Consider the following 20,278-nt stretch of genomic DNA (forward strand, 5'->3'; position numbering starts at 1 on the left):
CTCAAACTTTTTGTCCTTGTATTCAGGAACTATCATGATATACCCACAATCTACTTAAAAATTTTTTTTTTTACTTATTTGAGGGACTTGATCCCAGGACTCTGGGATCATGACCCAAGCTGAAGGTAGATGCTTAACTGACTGAGCTACCCAAGCATCCACACAGCCTACTTTCTAAAACTTATTTTCAATTGTGCAACCTATGGTCCCTTTACTAAGACCAATAGCCCACTGCTCTCCACACTGAAGCAGTACCTTTTTAATCCACCATGCCCTCCTGACTTCTTCATTCTCCCTATCTTAACATCCAAGTCATACAAGACTTAACTCTAAGCTCATTACCTATACAAAGCTTTGCAAGACCCTCCCTCACCTCAGCCTCCAGCTGGGATTAATCTCCTGCTCTCCCAACTAGAACAGATACATAGTGAATGAAGTCCATGGGACCTAAGTCACATGCCTGATTTCTAATTCTGGAGCTGAGACTTGCTGGCAGAATGAGATCAGGAAAACCACTCGATTCTATATGCCTCGGTGTCCTCATCAATACAATAAAAATCGTATTTATGTCAAAAGATGGTCTTAAGGACTGAGGAAATGCATATGTATCATTACAACTGTGCACGGCCATGTGTCAACAAAATGGCTTTAAGCAAGTATGGGACTTACTCTTTGCACAAAACGGATTAGGCGGCACGGAGTGGCAACAAACCAGATGTCTTGCATTTTCCTGTTTGGCCAATCTTAGCCCACGGTTTCATGGTCACAAAATAGCTACTATACCTCCAGGCATTGCATCTGTACTCAAAGCATACAGAAAAAAGAGGGGAAAAACCAAACGCCATGGGCCAGCTGAGTCTGTCACTACTTCCCAGGAAACGATGGATTCCTGACAATCTCTGCCACTCGCATTTACATTTCACTTGCCGGGACTGGGTCATGCGGCTACAGAAGCTGGAAAAGAACCCGGGGAATTGAATTTTTACGGTTATATGCACTATCGTCCCAAATCAAATTGGAATTTTCTATACAGAAAAAACAAGGGAAAAGATAATGTGTAGGCAACCAGCGGGCAGGTCCTGACTTTTAGCACAGAATCTATTTATGTTAAATCAGTGATAAATGCCAACAATTATCTGGGTATTTTTCATGCAACTAAGTGTTTCTGCCCTGAGTGGGTTACATGTGTGTCCCTTAGTTTTTACCTAGGACACTTTGGTCCATCCTCTTTCATGTTCATTGCTGGCAAACATGCTACAAGAGCACGCTAGATTTACTTACTAAAGAAAGTCACAGGCTTGAAAAATACAGCTCCTGAGGAAAACGGGAAAGGATGTCAAAAGCCTCTGTGGAGGAGCCTGGTCATGTACTAATATTATCAGGGGTTATCTAATTGAAGGAGTTAAGTAAAAGGACACAAGAGTTATTTCAATAGCAGTTGTAATGATATGTTTATATAAAGGTAACCTTTGGGTTGGGTGAGGTATAGAATGAATCTGGTTCTTTAAGTTACAAATTTTGTCAGGTGGCTTTCTTCCAGACATACTAATACACTTACACACTAACTTTATCTTTAGAAAATAAAAATACTGGGGCACCTGGGTGGCTCAGTGGGTTAAAGACTCTGCCTTAGGCTCAGGCCATGATCCCAGGCTCCTGGGGTGGAGCCCCACATGGGGCTCTCTGCTCAGCATGGAGCTTGCTTCCCTTCCCCTCTCTCTGCCTGCCTCTCTGCCTACCTGTGATCTCTGTCTGTCAAATAAGTAAATAAAATCTTAAAAAAAAAATACTAACTTATCTTTAAATTATTTTGAATTTTCAAAATATTTATAAAGAATGTTATAAAGCACAGAGGTAAAATAATAACAGCAATAATAAAAACATCCTAGTTAAAAAAAAAAAACATGGAAATCACTTGGAGATTCTATTATTTTTCTTCACACATTTACACATCCTCATTTGGTTCACTTGAAATTTCTCAGGTTCCAGACGGGTTGCAGGAACATAACCTTCTCTAAGATGCCGAGAAGAAATCTAAGAATAGGTAAGCGCACTGACACTGCATTCCCAGGGAAATGACATGCTGGCCTCACTGCAAAATTTTCACGTATGGCCATTAATGCCATTTTGAGGATGTTCCTGTCTATCGATGCTACTAGTGAAACTGGTTCTTCTTTCCCATTCTAGGACATGCAGCAGAATGATGGATGACATACTCCAGCTAGGTGCTCGAGTAGAGACAGAGGGAAAAAAATCAAGTGGAATCATTAAGCTGTGGTATAATTAATGCTGAGAGTGGTAGACATAGAGGGCTGTTGGAATACTTGGCTAGAGACGATTCATTTCATTGAACCTGTAAAATAATTCTTCATATGAAAAAACTTGGCCCTTTTATACTGTATGAACAAGAACAAACCCCTTTCCCCCTTTTTGTGGTCCCTTCTCCATCAGCTTGATCCTGGCACTTCAAAGCTCTGAGATCAATAGTTCTGTCAGATAGTCATTTCCAACATAGTTTTCTTCATTATGTTTAAATTAACAAAATGTATTATTTAACAAAATGTAAAGCTAAATTATACATAGTTACATTACCTAGAAAAATATAGCCTAATTATTTAAAAAAGCAGAACAAATTTTTGGTAGTTTCTAAGAGAAAGAAGCAGACCCAGCAATTAAATATAATGAAACATGAAAGTCATTACAGGTTATAAGAAAAGTCAAATTAATTATTAAGACTTACTTTTATAACCAGTGCTCTTTCAAGTGTGATGAACACGGGAGGTTTCATCCCACAGAGCTTTATTAGTGAAGTTGGGCTTCCACATACAGAGCTAGTTTCTTAAAATGCTAATATGGTCAAACAAGAAAGAAACATTACTTAAAAATACTGATGTCCAATTGGACAGCCACATGCATAAAAATGAAATTGGACTATTTCCTTACACCACATACAAAAATAGACTCAAAATGGATCAAGGACCTCAATGTGAGAAAGGAATCCATCAAAATCCTTGAGGAGAACACAGGCAGCAACCACTTTGACCTCAACCACAGCAACTTCTTCCTAAGAACATTGCCAAAGGCAACAGAAGCAAGGGCAAAAATGAACTATTGGGATTTCATCAAGATCAAAAGCTTTTGCACAGCAAAGGAAACAGTTAACAAAACCAAAAGACAACTGACAGAATGGGAGAAGATATTTGCAAACAACATATCAGATAAAGAGCTAGTATCCAAAATCTATAAAGAGCTTAGCAAACTCAACACCCAAAGAAAAAATAATCCAATCAAGAAATGGGCAGTGGACATGAACAGACATTTCTGCAAAGAAGACATCCAGATGGCCAACAGACACATGAAAAAATGCTCCTCATCACTCGGCATTGGGGAAATACAAATCAAAACCACAATGAGATAGCCTTCACACCATTCAGAATGGTTAAAATTAACAAGTCAAGAAATGACAGATGCTGGCGAGGATGTGGAGAGAGGGGAACCCTCCTACACTGTTGGTGGGAATGCAAGCTGGTGCAACCACTTTGGAAAACAGTGTGGAGGTTCCTCAAAAAACTGAAAATAGAGCTACCCTATGACCCAGTAGATTGCACTACTGGAGATATATATATATATATATATACACATACATATACTGGTACCCTATACCCAGTAGATATATACTGGGTATATACCCTATACCAGAATATATATATATACTGGTATATACTGGTATATACTGGTACCCTATACCCAGTAGATTGTACTACTGGGTATATATCCTAAAGATACAAATGTGGCGCTCCGAAGGGGCACATGCACATGCACCCAAATGTTTATAGCAGCAATGTCCACAATAGCCAAACTATGGAAAGAACCTAGATGTCCATCAACAGATGAATGGATAAAGAAGCTGTGGTATATATACACAATGGAATACTATGCAGCCATCAAAAGAAATGAAATCTTGCCATTTGCGATGATGTGGATGGAACTAGAGGGTATTATGCTTAGCGAAATAAGTCAATCAGAGAAAGACAAGATCATATGATCTCCCTGATATGAGGAAGTGAAGATGCAATGGGGGGGTTTGGAGGGTAGGAAAAGAAAAAACGAAAGAAGATGGGATTGAGAGGGAGACAAACCATAAAAGACTCAATCTCAAAAAACAGACTGAGGGTTGCCGGGGGGAGGGGGGATGGGAGAGGGTGGTGGAGATATGGACATTGGGGAGGGTGTGTGTTATGATGAGTGCTGTGAAATGTGTAAACCTGGTGATTCATAGACCTGTACCCCTGGGGATAAAAATATGTTATATGTTTATTTTAAAAAATTAATTAATTAATTTTTAAAAATACTGATGTCCAAAAAGGTTAGGCCTCTGGAAGAATGAATAGGGCTGATTCCATTGTTTCTTTATAGTTGGCTACCCCCTTGTCACTGCTAGGTGCTCAAGCAGAAATGAAAACAAAGAACCAGAGGAAATGATTATAGTGTAGAGTGATTCATGCTAAGACATTGGTGGACACAGAAGGCCAGAGGAGCACTTGACTGGAAACGCCTAATTTCATGGAAGGAAGCTGTGAAATATTTTTTCCCCTGAAAAAATCATTAATATCCAATTTCATTTGGGAAATCCCTTGTATTTACTTTATAAAGAATGGAGGCATAATATGGCTCTAGGGTCCATTGTAGGAACATGGGCAAGTCATTGACATGTTTGTTTTTACCACTGTCACATACAAAACAGGAGACGACTTCTACCTACTTGCATAAAGTCTCTATAAGGATATAATGAGATAACCCAGATACAATTCTTAAACACCTGGCACATTAGAGTTTAAAAAAAAAAAAAAAAAAAAAAGCAGCTGCTTTTTTATTACTGTTGTCGTCAATCCCATAAACAATTGAATCTACTTCACATATAACAATACCCTATTTCCAGTGTTTACACACTTCCTACTATGTACCAACTATCTTGTGGGGTAACTTCATAGGTTTTCTTTCCTTTTTACACCCTTCCCCACTCCTCACTCCTGCAAGGTAAATACTATCCCTACAAGGCAAATGAAGAAACTGAGGGCAGAGAAATATACACATTCGATTAGCAAACCTTTCCTAAGTGTCTACAGTATTCCAGGCACCTTTCCGTGGACTGCAGTATGACAAGACAAGTTCCCTCATTGCATGGTGCTCAGATTCTAGGTTTGAGCCAACCAGGTAGACTTGCAGCGCAACTGACTAACCAGAGGAAAACAAAGGAAGATAAAGGTTTGGAGGAAGGATCCAGAGTTCCATTTGGGGATATATGTTAAGTTGATGATGCCTATTAGTCATCTGAATGGAGATATCAATTAGACAGAAAGGTGTCAGTCTAGTTGGCAAACTATAAGCTCCACACCAGATTTTCCTAGCACATAGTTGTATATGACCTATGAGCTAAAAACAGTTTAAGAAAAATAATTTTACTTGCATTTTTTAAAATGTAATTTTATTTTTTTCTAATAAACTTGATTAGATGTTGTGTTAGGAGGCAGGCAGACAACATTAATCTCACTGATCTCCATCAGAGTTCTTGGGTGACCAGATGCATTGTCAATGAGAAGTCATATTTTGAAAGGAATCTTTTTTTCTGATTGTTACATCTCAACGGTGGGCTTAAAGTATTCGGGAAATTGTGTTGTAAACAGGTGTGCTGTCATCTTGGCTTTCTTGCTCCAGTTACAGAGCACAGGAAGAGTAGACTCAGCATCTTTCTTAGGAGCCCTGGCACTTTCACATGGTCAGTGAACACTGGCTTCAACATAAGGTCACCAGCTGTGTTAGCCCCTAACACGAAAGCCAACCTGTCCTTTGAAGCTTTAAAGCCAGGCATTGACCTCTCCTCTCTCGCTATGGAAGTCCTAGATGGCACCTTCTTCCATAAGACTGTTCTGTCTACATTGAAAATCTGTTGTTTGGAGTTTCCACCGTCATGAATTATCTTAGTTAGATCTTCTGGAGAACTTGCTGCAGCTTCCACATCAGCACTTGCTGCTTCGATTTGCACTTTGATGTTATGAAAAAAGTTTCTTTCCTTAGACCTCTTGAACCAACTTCTGCTAGCTTTGAACTTTTATTCTGGAGCTTCTTCATGTCTCTTGGCCTTCAGAGAATTGAAGAGAGTTAAGGCCTCACTCTGGATTAGGCTTTGGCTTAAGGAAATGTGGTAGCTGGTCTGATCATCTCTCAGACTGCTGAAATCTTCTCCATAGCAGCAGTTTGTTCGTTTTTCTTCCTTATCATTCACATATAGTTCACTGGAATAGCACTTTTAATTTCCTTCAAGAGGAAATTCACAACCTGGCTAATCGTTCTATGCAAGAGGCCTAGCTTTTGGCCCGTCAGGCCTTGCTTACAATTAATTACAATTAATTCTCCTTCTCACCTGAATACTTAGAGACCAATGCAGGGAGATTAACTGGCTTAATTTCAATAGAAGGAGGCCCAAAGAGAAGGAGAGAGACAGAAGAATGATCAGTCAGTGGAACAGTCAGGACACATAGAACATTTATCAATTGTTTGTGGTATTATATGGGTTTGGTTCATGACACCACAAAACAAATAAAATTGCAATAACAAAGATCACAGATCGCAGATCACCCTAACCAATACAATAATCATGACAAAGTTTGGAATGTTGCAAGAATTATCAAAATGTGACACAGAGACACAAAGTAAGCAAACACTATTTGGACAATGGCAGCAAGAGACTTGCCGGACACAGACCTCCCACAAACCTTAAACTGGTAAAAAACAAAAAAAATAAACAAACCAAAACCAAAACAAACAAACAAACAAGCAAGCAAAAAAAAACACGAAGTATCTGCAGGGCCCCCTGGGCGGCTCAGTCATTTGAGCATCCAACTCTTGATTTCAGCTCAGGTCATGATCTTAGGGTCATGATCTCAGGGTCATGGGATTAGGCCCCACATCTGGCTTTGCAATCAGCACAGAGTCTGCTTGAGGATCTCTCTGTCCCTCTAACCCTTCCCCCAATCACATACACATACGTGTTCTCTATTTCTCTCTCAAACAGATAAATAAATAAAATCTAAAAACAAAACAAAACAAAACCAATATCTGCCAAGTGCAACAAAGCGAAACACAATATAATGAAGTATGCCTATGATACACTATACGATGTGAAAAAGATATGAAATTCAAATTTCAGTCATTCCATTTACTGGAACTTAGCTCATTTATTTACATATTTGTCCCTGGCTATTTTCATTCTACAACAGTAGGGCTGAGCAGTTGCAACATTGCTTTTTGTGGCCTGCAAAGGCTAATTCTTTATTACCTGACCCTACACCGAGAAAGTTTTCCAGTCCCTGATCTGGAGTGTAAACAGGGGCTGGGAGTCAATAGCATAATATTGTTCAAAATAACATGGCTCTAGATGACCTCACAAAGGAAGCTAGATAGATAAAACAGGAAGATCCTGACACATGAAGATCTAATTCAGAGCCTATAGAGGAGGAAGAGCAAGCAAAGTCATTTAGAAAGGAATGATGGGAAAAGGACCTGAGGGGCATAAAGTAAGAGCCCACAGAGTGCAGAAGCCCAGAGAGAATAGACTCCCATGGAGACTCCCAGCCAGGTTGGCTGTACTGAATGAAGCTGAGAAGTCATGGTGACATTATTTAATTGACTTGGCAATATCTGGGACTCTCAAAAACCATTTCAGTAGAGTGTTGGAAGTCTTGGGACTTAAAGAGTGGAAAAGTGAGTGAAAATGAGTAAATGTAAGTTCATGCAACTTCTTTCACAGTTCTGCCGCAAAGACAAGTAAGTAAACAAGTGGTAACTGAAGGGGTATAAAAGAACAGGAAAAGGATTTTGAAACATGAACGATACAGCAAGTTTATATGCTGGTGGGAATGTTCCAGTGGAGAAGGATAAAGTCATGACAGAAAAAAAGTGGGATTTGGGGAGTGAAGCCCGAGAGGATCAGAGAGCATATGAGGCAAAGCTTACATGGAGGGTTTAACTTTTGACAGGATACCTCTTCCATCATAAACAAGAGAAATACACAGAACAAGTGCGTAGGGGATTGGGAGTTTGATGGTGGAAAGATACAAATCTTCTTGTCTGCATCTATCATCACAATGGAAGGTGAGTTCTCCTTGTGCGATGTGTACTGAAGGTAGGGTCATAGGGGTAAGGGGTAGGGTTCGAGAAGAGAGAAGAAATGAGAAAATTACCAGAAAGAGGAGGAAAAGAAATTTACTTGGAAACCAGCTAGCACTGCCTGGCAAAAATGAGTGTCCATCTGAGATCTGGAATCATGGATTGGAAGTGGAAATGGTAACTTTTCCCAGAAACCACCACAGAGTTGATACTTACAGTGGAATGCAATGGATAATTCTCTAAAAATTGCCACAGGCTGGAATCAGGCTTGGTTCCCTCTAAGGTCAGTGACTTTGTCTTTGAGCTGTGTCAAATTGTTCCTACCCTGACAGATCCATGCATGGCTATCATAGATTTTTCAGGACCTAGTTCTCTTCAATTACCATATATCAAATTGGTATTTTTTTCTCCTTGCAAAGTAGAATGCAAATTAACCTGTTATTTTTTGGGTAGTACTCTACGAAGTACTACACATCAATTATTCATTCTATCAGAACTAGTACAACTTTTGGAGCATGGCACATCCTTAGATACTTCACTATTCTCCATACACAAATAATTCAGACCCCTAATAATCCGTTTCCAATAAATGTAGTAGTGTGTTGATCTGGCACTGCCAACCACTACTCAGTCCACTCTGAGAAAGCATTCACTGTGTATTTCTTTGACTTCAGCACATCCCTAACATCTAGTAAGGTTATTTTACTTTATTTTATTTTATTTTTAAATTTGACAGAGAGAGAGAGAGACAGAGAGAGAGACAGCGAAAGCAGGAACACAGCAGGGGGGAGTGGGAGAGAGAGAGAAGCAGGCTCCATCCCAGGATTCTGGGATCATGACCTGAGCCAAAGGCAGATGCTTAATGACTGAGCCACCCCAGCACCCCAACATCTAGTAAGTTTTTAACAAGAAGAACTCATTAAGTTTTTGATGAGTTAGTGACTCTCAATTTGAAAAAAAACTGTGTTTTTTTTTTTTTATGAAGAATACAAATGAAATAAAATGCTCACAAATTAACTGAGGGCATTCGATGTATTTAAATCAGACCTTCATCTGAATGTCTGCATCATTATTCTAGTCAAATGGAATATCGACTTGTAATAGAAATCTTCTCAAAACTTTGGTTTGGCCAAGTTTTTTTAATCTTGAAATCAACCACAAAAACCATATATTTTTGCTACCAGGTTTTTTTTTTTTTTTTTTAAACCTTACACTGGAATGGTAAAACTCCCTTATACTACTACTTTCTACTAATACTAAATGTTTCCAGCAGAGGGCTCAAGAATTCTATTTTAAGGAAAAAACTTTAAAAAGCTCGTGGTCCAATAGCAGCTATTATAAAACTCCTTCAGAAGGCAATACTCACAAAAAAAACAAACAAAAAAATTTCTCCTCCTGATCAAGTAATTTCAGGTCTATCAATTTATTTGAAATAACACAAACGTAGGGCACCTGGATGGCTCGGTCCATCAAGCATTGGACTCACGATCTCAGGGTTGTGAGATCAAGCCCTGAGTCAGGGTCAGGCTCCAGGTAGGGTATGAAGCCTATTTAGGATTCTTTCTCTCTCCTCTACCCCTCCTACCCCTGCTCTCGAGATTGCTCTCTTTCTCTCTCAAAATAAATAAATAATAAACAAATAAAATAAAACAATCCAAATGAAAGAAAAAATTAGATTACAATAAGACAGCGTTTATGGATAAATGTACCTTTATCTAACTCTAGGAAAGAAACTGAGTTTATAATACTGTGGATAAATGTACTTTTATCTAATTCCAAAGAAGAAATTAAGTAAATTATAGTCACAAAAATTTATATAAAACTATTTAGGCATATGAGTAAAGGCCAGGGCGGGGGGCGGGGGTGAACAGAAAGACAGCATGCGATTCGCGAGTAAATTCAGATGTGGGTGAACAGAATTTGGTTGACGATTGTTTTTCACTTTAAGTCTTGTGTAAACGTTTGGGTGATTTTTTTTTTTTATTTTCAAAGATGAAAAATGATATGCCTTATTTTTAGTGCTGAAAACAAGGATGGAACAAAATTTAGAAAGCTAGCAGAATGGTTTATTTATGGAACAGCTTGGGAATTTGGAGACACTTCATTTTCGAAGTCAGAACTGATCGGGTATAGCACCACTTTATTCATGCCTACAAATAACATTAAAGTACCTCTGGGATTTCAAAGACGTGTTCAGAGGTCCCAAATCTCTTTATTTACCCTATTTATTTACTTACATGATATCTCATTTTGAGATGGATCTGAGGCACCAATACAAGCATTTCTCTAAAAATTAGGAACATAAATAACTCAAGCTAAGAGAAAATAAGAAACAAAAAATATTATGAAGTCAGGAGAGGAAGTATATGTATCTATGTATATATACACATACATATATGTTTTTATATCTTTATAACAATTTTTAAAAATTTATTTATTTGAGAGGAAATATGAGCAGGGCAGGAAGGAGCAGAAGGAAAGGGAGAAGCAGGCTCCCCACTGAACAGGGCTGAGCAGGAAGCCCAACACAGGGCTCGATCCCAGGACTCTGGCTGGGATCATGACTTGAGCCAAAGGCAACATTCAATGTTGCCTGTTATATTAAGGCCTGATAGATGAGGTTGAGAATCACGAAGCCTGACAGACTGTGTATCTTCTGGGAATCCATTATGTATATAATTTCTCCCAAATGAACTTTTAGTGAGAGTTGTCTCAGAAAACAGGTTGCGGCTGGAGTGCAATTAATTCTCTTTTGCTGAATCAGGGGAAGGCTTATGTACTTTAAAAAGCCATCAATAGGCTAACAACTTCTTATGGAATTTAATAAGCTAATCAAGTTTCTCCATTAAATAAACTGTTAACCTCCCTCCCCTCAGAGGTGATTGGATTGAGCACCCAAGGAAGGGTCAGGATTTCCTTAGGGAATAATTCAGAGAGCAGCCAAACTCACAAATTCTAATAATCAAGAAAGAGCACTGCTTAGAAATCCTGCTTTGATTTCTGCTTAGAAATATGACAAAACAAAAATTACTGTTTATCCACCACTGCAAAGGAAAACAATTCTGATGGGTACCATAAAATAGAAAATATTTGGCCTTTATACTTTCTGCTAAAATATTCAAAAGAAACAAGTGCCCAGAAGTACAAAATCTAGCCTGGATTAACCAAGTGGGTTGACCTACTATTTTAAGTTGCTGTATATTAGCCAATTCTACTTCGGAGGACATAAGCTAGAAAAGGACCGATTGTTTATTGCCCCACTTGTGACAACAGAACCACTATCAAAAGCATACAGAAAATAGTTTTCTTCCCATTCCCTGTATTGGCAATGGGTGGGGGCAGGAAGTAGAGAGAGTTGGAAGGAGAGGAGAGGAAAGAGAGGGAACACATCCAGCTCATTTGAATGGAGTTTTATAAATAAATAAAGATAAGCTTAAAACACAGAGGGACCACACTCATTCTTGTCAACTCACGCTATCTCAGGTATCCAGAGACCCTCCTCAGGTTACCAGGACGCATGCTCTGTACACAATGAGCTCAAGCACACAATGGGTTCCTCAGCACAGGATCAACGTTGAGAAAGATCACAAGTGCTATCAGCATGTTTAAACACATGTTGTTTTCCTAAGTGACTTTCACAATATCTCAAAGGAAAATACCTCTGCCTAAAATGTGACTATCACCCAAGTAGAATGCTAGACTAATGTAACTGAGGTCTGGCAACATTTTCAATGTTTGCCTGCTAACAGCTTTCAGGACCCAGGCCTGCCTCCTTCCTGCTTTCCCCACACCTGGGAAAAAGTAAGACAAAGATTGAGTGTTCTCTCCCTTGGTGCTGATAGGAATTTCAAACCACACAAGTCCCTGCCTGAGTGAAGGATCTTCCAGCTCCCTCCCCTAACGACAATAAAAGTCAAAGCCAGTCACCCCCTACTTGCCCTCTGAAGTCATTTTTGGACCCAGTTGGGAGTCAGCCTGCTCTCCCCAGAAAGCCTCATTGTACGAGTGATAAACCTTTTGCATCCTCTTGGTCTGCACGTGGTATTACCAGTCTCAACATCTGAACCAAATTTTGCATAAGGAAGGGAGCCATTCTGATTTTGGAGAATGCCTAGAAGACAACTCAGAAACCCCAAACTTGCAAATTATTAGAGAAAAGTCAGGAAACTTAAAACAAAATAAAACAAGACAAAAAATAAGCAAGAAACCTCAAAGTAATCAGTTTTGTTACCAAATGAAAGCAGATCTCAGAAGTGTGGCCAGTTACATTTCTTCACAGAGATATTTTAGACGTTGCTATGCTGAGCAAATGGCTTTATAATTCCTGCAGTACAAACGAACACCTGAGTACATTCTGACCAGACAGCACACACAAATTTAATCTAGGACAGGCTGGCATGAAGTAGACACTGTTAATTAGAACTGGTCCTGCTCTACAGGGGGGAGGTGCTCCCATGTGCTTTCCCTCTGTCTGAATCGACTGTTCCCCTTGAGGAACAGACAGACTTCAGGCCCTGTGAGTCCTTGGGTTCTTACATCCTCAGCTGAGAAAAGTAGGCTCTGGGGGTCAGTCAAGACCCCCAGAAGAGACTTTGAAAATCTCACTTCCCCTTTTCTCACAATAAATGATTAGGTTTCAACCCGTCCTTCCCACTTTTGGCCACCAAAACATGACAACATTTATCGCTTTACTTGACATCTTGGGAAGTCATAAAAATTCCATTTGGCCTATGGTTCTTGTCTATCAAGTCAGCTGACACTTTTGTGAAACCATGAGTGGGAACATGGAACATCTTTACCCCAAAAAAGTAAGTGGATACATCTGCTTGTGTGTTTGTGTGTTTGACCCACTGATAACAGAGAAAATCTCTCCAAGAGCAAATAATGCAGAGTTTTTAAAGATCCACACAAGCAAAAAGTCATGGATGAAATTCAAGCTTCCTTCATTCTAGTCTCTTAGACCTTCCAGTATGGACTCTGGCACGGCTCTCACAAGAATTAAGGTGAAGAGAAAATGATCACTTTTGCCTAATTCAAAATATTCTTCCTGAGAATGTGGATTTTAGACTGTAACCTCTAGAATCTTGGGCACAGTGCAGGTATCTTCGAGGCCTTTTGCTTGCCAGGCTTCTGTCGGCTCTGCCGGATGCAGAAAGGATTCTACGGCTAAAATATTTAGGAATTCAGGAATAGCCTGAATGATGCTCCCCAGAAACATATTTAAGAAGAATTTCTCCCGGGCGCCTGGGTGGCTCAGTGGGTTAAGCCGCTGCCTTCGGCTCAGGTCATGATCTCAGAGTCCTGGGATCGAGTACCGCATCGGGCTCTCTGCTCAGCAGAGAGCCTGCTTCCCTCTCTCTCTCTCTCTGGCTGCCTCTCCGTCTACTTGTGATTTCTCTCTGTCAAATTAAAAAAAAAAAAAAAAAAAAGAAGAAGAAGAATTTCTCCCAGGTTTATTCATATGCTACCATTTAGTTCAACCAGGCTATGTTTATAAATAAATCTTACGGGGACTTTCTCCATGTAAAGCGACACATTTATCCCTGTGCAGGGATGGCCCACGGGAAGCAGTTCCAATGAAGATTCTGTCATTCTGCTGCTGGGCCTGGTGCTCAGGTCTATAGAGAAAAACATTCTGCTATGGAGAATAAACACAGTTTCAGTGACCATCACACTGGAATGCTACAGTGTATGCCTTATCAATGCTATGTAGAAAGATAATGTGAACTTATTAAGGAATCAAATAAGAATCAGGAAAAAAAAAACTTGACTGCATAGTGCATGAATATTAAGGCGTAGTTTCCTTGAGTTTACAATTTCTTAAAAAAAAAAAAAAAGAATGTATTTATTTATTCAAGAGAGAGGAAGAAAGAGAGCAGGGAGAGGTGGGAAGGGCAGAGGGACAGGGAGAAACAGACTCCCAGCTAAACAGGGACACCAAAGCAGCACTTGATCCCAGAACCTTGGGACGCTGACCCGAGCCGAAGGCCGATGCTTAACTGAGCCGCCCAGGCGCCCCCAGTTTACAATTTCTGATTGCATGAATATCTTTACATAATCTCCTGTGTAACCACAATTATAGCTAAAAAAATTATTTTTTCTTAAGAGTATCATACTTTCCCACATTTCCAAAAGAAAGACTTTAAAATATCAATATTAACGGTTACACAAAATATCCTTGTGAAAATTGTACTAAAACATTTTCTGGATCAGAGGAAGGTGATTAGGATGGGAGTCCCGAAGAGATGGGCTCTGCTGCATGCTGAGGAGCCAAGGCTGGCGGGACTGGATAATGAAGAGAAAAGCAAGGGAACGCAGGTACCAACGCGTCCTTTCTCTTCAGATGGCCTTATATGACATGGCCGGCTCATGGCCGAAAAACTCGGCAGTACCTGGAGGCAGCAAATATTAAAGGGGACTATAAATGTCACTGTCATTGGGTGCATAGTTCCTCTCTCCAGCAGGCTACAAGGGACGGACCAGGAGGACAGTTCTCTGGAAAGTAAGAGGAAGCTAACTAGCCTTAAGCCCTTGCTCCACTATAAGGAATGTCTTTAGCGCCGTACTTACTTTGCATATAGTCTATCCTCCTGAACATCTTCACAGCCGGAGAGCTCAACAGTGAACTTTATCGTGGTCCTCAGCTCTGTTTGCTTCCCTATTTTGGTCCTTAGTTACTCAAATTCCTAGAGGCTTATTCCTCCAGGAGACTTCGAGGTCAGAAGTCCTTCCATCTTTTCTCTTTCTAGAAGGTCTTGATGTTAACTGCTCATCACTATCCCTGGGCTTTCTTAGCAACACCTGCTCACTCCGGAGTGGCTGACCTCTTGTCTAGTTAGGACTGGGAGTCCTCTTTGCCGGCAACAACTCCATCAGAATCCTTTTTTTCCTCCCCTTCTTCTTTCCTGGTCTGGAATAGGAACGAATTCCTGGCCAGAGCTGGAAAGTGAGGAGACTGAGGGAGGCCAGGGAACGGGTAGTCTTGCCTACCAGATTACGGGAGAGTTTGCGTTTTCTTAGGGTTACTTTGTCCCTTCCTCCCTAAGGCTGAGTTGCCCAGCAACAGTTTACATCACACCACTTGCTTCTGACCTGGCTCCAGTGCCAGCCCAGAATAGGACCTGGAGAGTAGCCTGGCTGCTTTGTCCCTTGTGGCTGCTTCTGCTCTTTAGGGCTGAGCAAACACACACAACAAGGGCTGCGATAGATCCCTGCCTCGGCACAAGCTGTGCTCTAAGTCATGCGTGCCCACAGGAAGGGCACGTCTCTAATCAGTGTGAAGGTAGAGTGTGTGCTAGCTCGGCCCCGCATAGGTTCTTTGCTAAGAAAAGTGCGCGCACATTCAGAGGAAGCATTAGCATTAGGGGGAAAGTCTGCTTTCTCTTTAAAATTTCCTGGATGAAATCTGTGACCAATTTCAAGAAGGTTATGCTTTCTGCATGGAGGAGGAACGCACACACGTCTTGTTATACGTAGCTGCATTCACTCATCGCGCCCACACGATACTTCCAATTTATCTCCCAAGATGGCAAGAATTTTCAGACATTTAAAATACTTACATTTTATACTACGCTTACTACTACTGACTAAAGGTATAATCAACTGTCAGCAGAAATAGCTAGAGGTAGACAAGTTCAAAGTTAACCCTGATTTTACAAATCTATATCATGGCTGAAGACAACAGATTAGTGAATATTAGTGAATATCCACAATCATACGTAACAATTAAGGAATTGAAGAGCAATGCTTTGATTCCTGCTTCCATACGCCAAAGTCTTTGCCTAATGCTAACGTCAGTTTCAGAGTAAGAGAAAGCAGCTTCTTTGCATCTCCCAAGCATACTGCAATTTCACTTTTTGCCATTATCTGTGTTCATGTCTCAAAGGGCAAACAGATTTATTATAAAGCCATTTTGGTGTTTAAGAGAGCAAAGTACCATGGATGCGATCCAAGAAAGCCTGTATCAATTTCCACTGTGCAGCAATGAGTCATCATACATCGAGTTCAACTCAGAGCCCCAGGCACCCAGGATGAGAGAACCATCAAGGGTTCACTTTCTGAAACATCCAAATGCTTCCCTGCCTCCTTCAACAAAGTAGAACAAAGATGACTTAACCTTTCCTCGGTGGGACAATGGCTCTGAAGCTAAGAGGACTGGGTTTGACTCACTGAGTCCATATCCACTGGGAGAGTGATTTGAGTCATTTCCTGCCCTTCCTGGGCTCATCCTCTTCATGACGGGATCACTGCATTCTTCAGAGCTGTCTAGAAGATTAGGTCAAACAGCACACATAAAGGAGCCAGGGCAATGCCCCTGCTCTTGCAGAAGATGTTCCATGAAATGTCAGCCCACTTCCCGTCCCTCTGGACACAATCTGTACAGATGAGTTCCTGCTCTATGCCACAGGCCTGTTACTGCTCCGTGCGTACACACATCATCAATGGGTAACTGGACAGAATAAATGAAACTCCAGGTCTGGCCCTAGGGCTTGCCTTTTTATTTTTTTATTTTATTTTTTTTAGCATTCCTGGCTTTCTTTTTAACTCATAAAACTGGAATATGTGCGTATGACTCCTAAGCAGTGAGATAGGGCTGTTGCTCTGCAAATTTCTCAAGCAGTTTTCTTACCTTTCTTAACTTTCTTACCCTTCAGTCCATGTTTCATAAGTCCTTTGGGACACAGGTACTACATATACGTAATTGTGAAAGAAACTAACAGGCGATCAAGGCAAACAATAAGACAGACACTTATTATATCTGGATGTGTCTTTTACCCCAGCTTTTATAGCATTTTTTCACCTTTCTGTTTACTAATGATTTAAATGTTTTGCAGCCTATAACTTACAAGCTGAAACCTTTCCATTATTAATGCAGCCAAATACAAAAGCTACTCGTGTGGGTACTTCTATCAAAAAAACACAAAATTCACCATTTCATTCCCACTGCACACTAGCAAAGTATGAGCTATGGGTTATCAATAATACTTCAGAGGTGAGCAAATGCAGGTATAATCATATTTTAGGCTGAAGAGAAAAACCTACACAAGACACAATTTAGAGCTAGTATCTCTCTTTACATCTATGAACCAAAAAGCATCCAACACGTAATTTACTCACCTCACTAGGAATCAGTTTGGGAAACTCTGAACAGTAACTGTCCACATGAATTTCCTAAGGCATGAAATCTGGCTGGGCTGACCCTGAATTTGTGATCTATTTCTTTTATATTTCCCTTTGCACCTGCTACTTGATGGATTTTTTTTTTTTCCTTTCTACCCACTATTTTATTTCAACTTCTGAGTTGCCTCAATCACTCCAGGAAACATATCTCAAACTCTACTAGCTCTAGAAAACGGACAATATCATATAGTTTAAAAAGCCTCTAAAGAGGGAAACTTAGTAGGAAAGTGAGCTCCCAGCATTCTTCAAGACCCAAATACCACCTTCTCTGTGACCGTTTGTACTGATGGCCCCAGCTGACCACATCCTCCTTGCTGTCTCCACTGTATCTTGTATTCTGCTTCTATTGTATCTCCCAACACAACGAGGACATATGATTACGTCTATGCCTCTTTCCCCCACTGGGATTTGGGTCCACCAAGAGAAGAGGTCCTTATTCTAGCATAGAAGACACTAAACCTAAGTTAAATAAAACAAAACAAAACTTTATAAAAGACAGTAAGCATCCAGTCTGTATGTGGGTCGATTTAGTTGAGTGGTTCTCAAATGAAAATGGGGGGTGAGGAGTGGAAAAAATGAGTGAAGGTGGTTGAAGGTAGATACTTCCAGGTTTAGATAAATAAGTTCTGGGATATAACATACAGCATGGTGACTGTAGTTAACAATACTATTAATATATTTGAAAGACACTAAGAGGGTAGATTTTAAAAGTCCTCACCGCAAGAAAAAAAAATTGTAACTATGTGTGGTGACGGATGTTAACTAAATTTATTGTAGTACGTATATGGAATCCTTTTATTCTACACCCAAAACTAATACAATGCTATATGTCTGCTATACCTCAATTAAAAACAATTTTAAAAGGAAGGTTTCTGTGTGTTTTCATCTTGGCTTCAACAACATAAAACTAGTAAAGAAACATGATACTTTGGATCTGGATTCATTATTGTCTTTATGCAAGTTAATTTCAATTTTCTCCGAGAGTCATATGTTGACCTGGTTCTCACATTCCATTAGTTAACATTATTATTCTTTCACTTAAAAAAGAAAAGAAAAGAAAATGGATATTCTCTGGAGATCTCTGTAAATCCCATGACAATTTTAATAAAGAACAATTTTGGCTTTCAAACCGTCACATTATAATCTAATCCTTGAGACCCTGACTCTCAGATATGTGTGGAGGACAGGAAACCAAGGAGCTAGACACAGCTTCTTGGAGCTTTACATTTTTTTTAAGCCAATAATGCTGTGATTAATGAAGCTTCAGTAATAACAGTTTAAGTTATTTTGCAAACTCTTTCCCATAAGAAGGTTCTTTAGGCTGTTTTAAAATTATACCAGCAAGCCTCTGAGCTCAGATTAAAATATGATGTTTCCGGGGTCATATTTAAACTCAAATTGTTTTACTCACCTTTCCATCCTTTTCGTTATAAAATCAAGGAGATGTGAACTTTTTTTAAGACATCAAAATGAATAACAAGAAAAATATCTAAATCTCATACCTCAAGGATAATCCCCACTGGTTAGTTGCAATTAAAATGTTAACCCTCTCAGAGGACACAAAGTACCATACCTGGCCTGTGTATGCAAACTCCAGAGCCTGCTTCAAGCCAAGGCTGGTCACACCATGTAAATTCACCTCGTCGGCTCCACTTTCCACCATACAGAGACTGAACATTGCCTGAGGTGGGAGAGAATGCGAGAGATGGAGAGTTACAGAACTTAAAAACCAAGAGAATGAGACAAAGTCCTAAACAGACCAGGACAGACAGTCCATGACAGACTTACTGCCTTTTTTTCTGCCTCATCTCAATGATACACCTCATTCCTCTCATCTGCCACGTAGCATACATTCTATTTCAGTGGCTCTCAAAATGTGGACCCTGGGCCAGCAATATCCGCATCACCTGGGAACGTTAGAGGACAGATTCCAAGGGGCCCCAGCCCAGACCTACTGAATCAGAAACTCACACAGGGGTCCAGCAATGTGCATTATGATTGGCCATCCAAGTGACTCTGATCCTCACTTGAGTTTGAGAACTTCTTTTCCTTAGTGAAAATTAATTTGTCCCAAACCAATTCTCCAAATCAGTTCTACTGGATGATCAGTCTGCCAAATGAAAACTTAAAAATTAAAAAAATGAAACTTGACAAATTTTTAAAAAATGCATTGGTTTGTCCCATGTCCAAAAACCAAACCAACTAACCCACAATAATTTGTACATATGGAACAAGTTTGATTTAGCAGGTATAAAGAGAAAATTCTGTTTTGGGTTACCAATGATGAAATGTACTATTTAGGAATGTATGCATCTATATAGGGAAGAATTAACCTTACCCAAAGGAAGTTCTGGTCTTTTCCCTTGAATTCTGGAAGTTGATCTCTAGGCCCTTGGAATATCCTGCCAGATAGGAAGGTCCTTGTTTGTCTGGGAACAGTGTGATTTATGATGAGATTTTGGGCCACACTATATCAGTTGTGACCTCCAGGGGAAATGGAGACTAAAGGTACTAGCCTGACCTCTAGGCAAGGCTGGAGGTGAAAGGTCAATCACATGGGAATGTGTAACTGAGCCCCAGTAAAAACTCTGGATACCAAAAGTTTGGGTGACTGTCCCTGGTTAGCAGTCCTCTGTGCATTTTGTTACTTAGCGTGGTCAGGAGATACACTATGACTCCACAGGAGGAGGACCGCCAGCAGCTCTGTATGTGGTCCCCTTCTGGATTCTGTCCAGTATGTCTCTTTCTTTGTCTAACTCCAATTTATATCCTTTCCCTGTAATAAGCCAGTGTCCATGAGTATAAAAACTTATAGCAAGTTCTGTGAGACTTCCTAGTGAATTATGGAATATGAGAATAGTTTCAGGAATTCGTTCAAACCTGCAGTTGGTGTCAGAAGTGATAGAAGTCTTAAGGGAACTGTCCCTTCAAA

At 40.0% G+C, this 20,278-nt stretch overlaps 1 protein-coding gene across 7 annotated transcripts in view; it reads right to left on the bottom strand.

Annotated features, from left to right (window-relative positions):
* KLHL32 (kelch like family member 32) overlaps positions 1-20,278 on the bottom strand; it is a 248,709-nt gene that overhangs the window by 131,608 nt on the left and 96,823 nt on the right. For all 7 annotated transcript variants that reach the window (XM_059177034.1, XM_059177032.1, XM_059177031.1 and 4 more), the window contains one exon: positions 18,920-19,027. In XM_059177034.1, coding sequence (XP_059033017.1) covers positions 18,920-19,027 — 108 coding nt within the window. The remainder of the gene's footprint in view (positions 1-18,919; positions 19,028-20,278) is intronic.

This window comes from Mustela lutreola, chromosome 6 (genome assembly GCF_030435805.1).
Source record: "Mustela lutreola isolate mMusLut2 chromosome 6, mMusLut2.pri, whole genome shotgun sequence".
NCBI lineage: Eukaryota > Metazoa > Chordata > Mammalia > Carnivora > Mustelidae > Mustela > Mustela lutreola.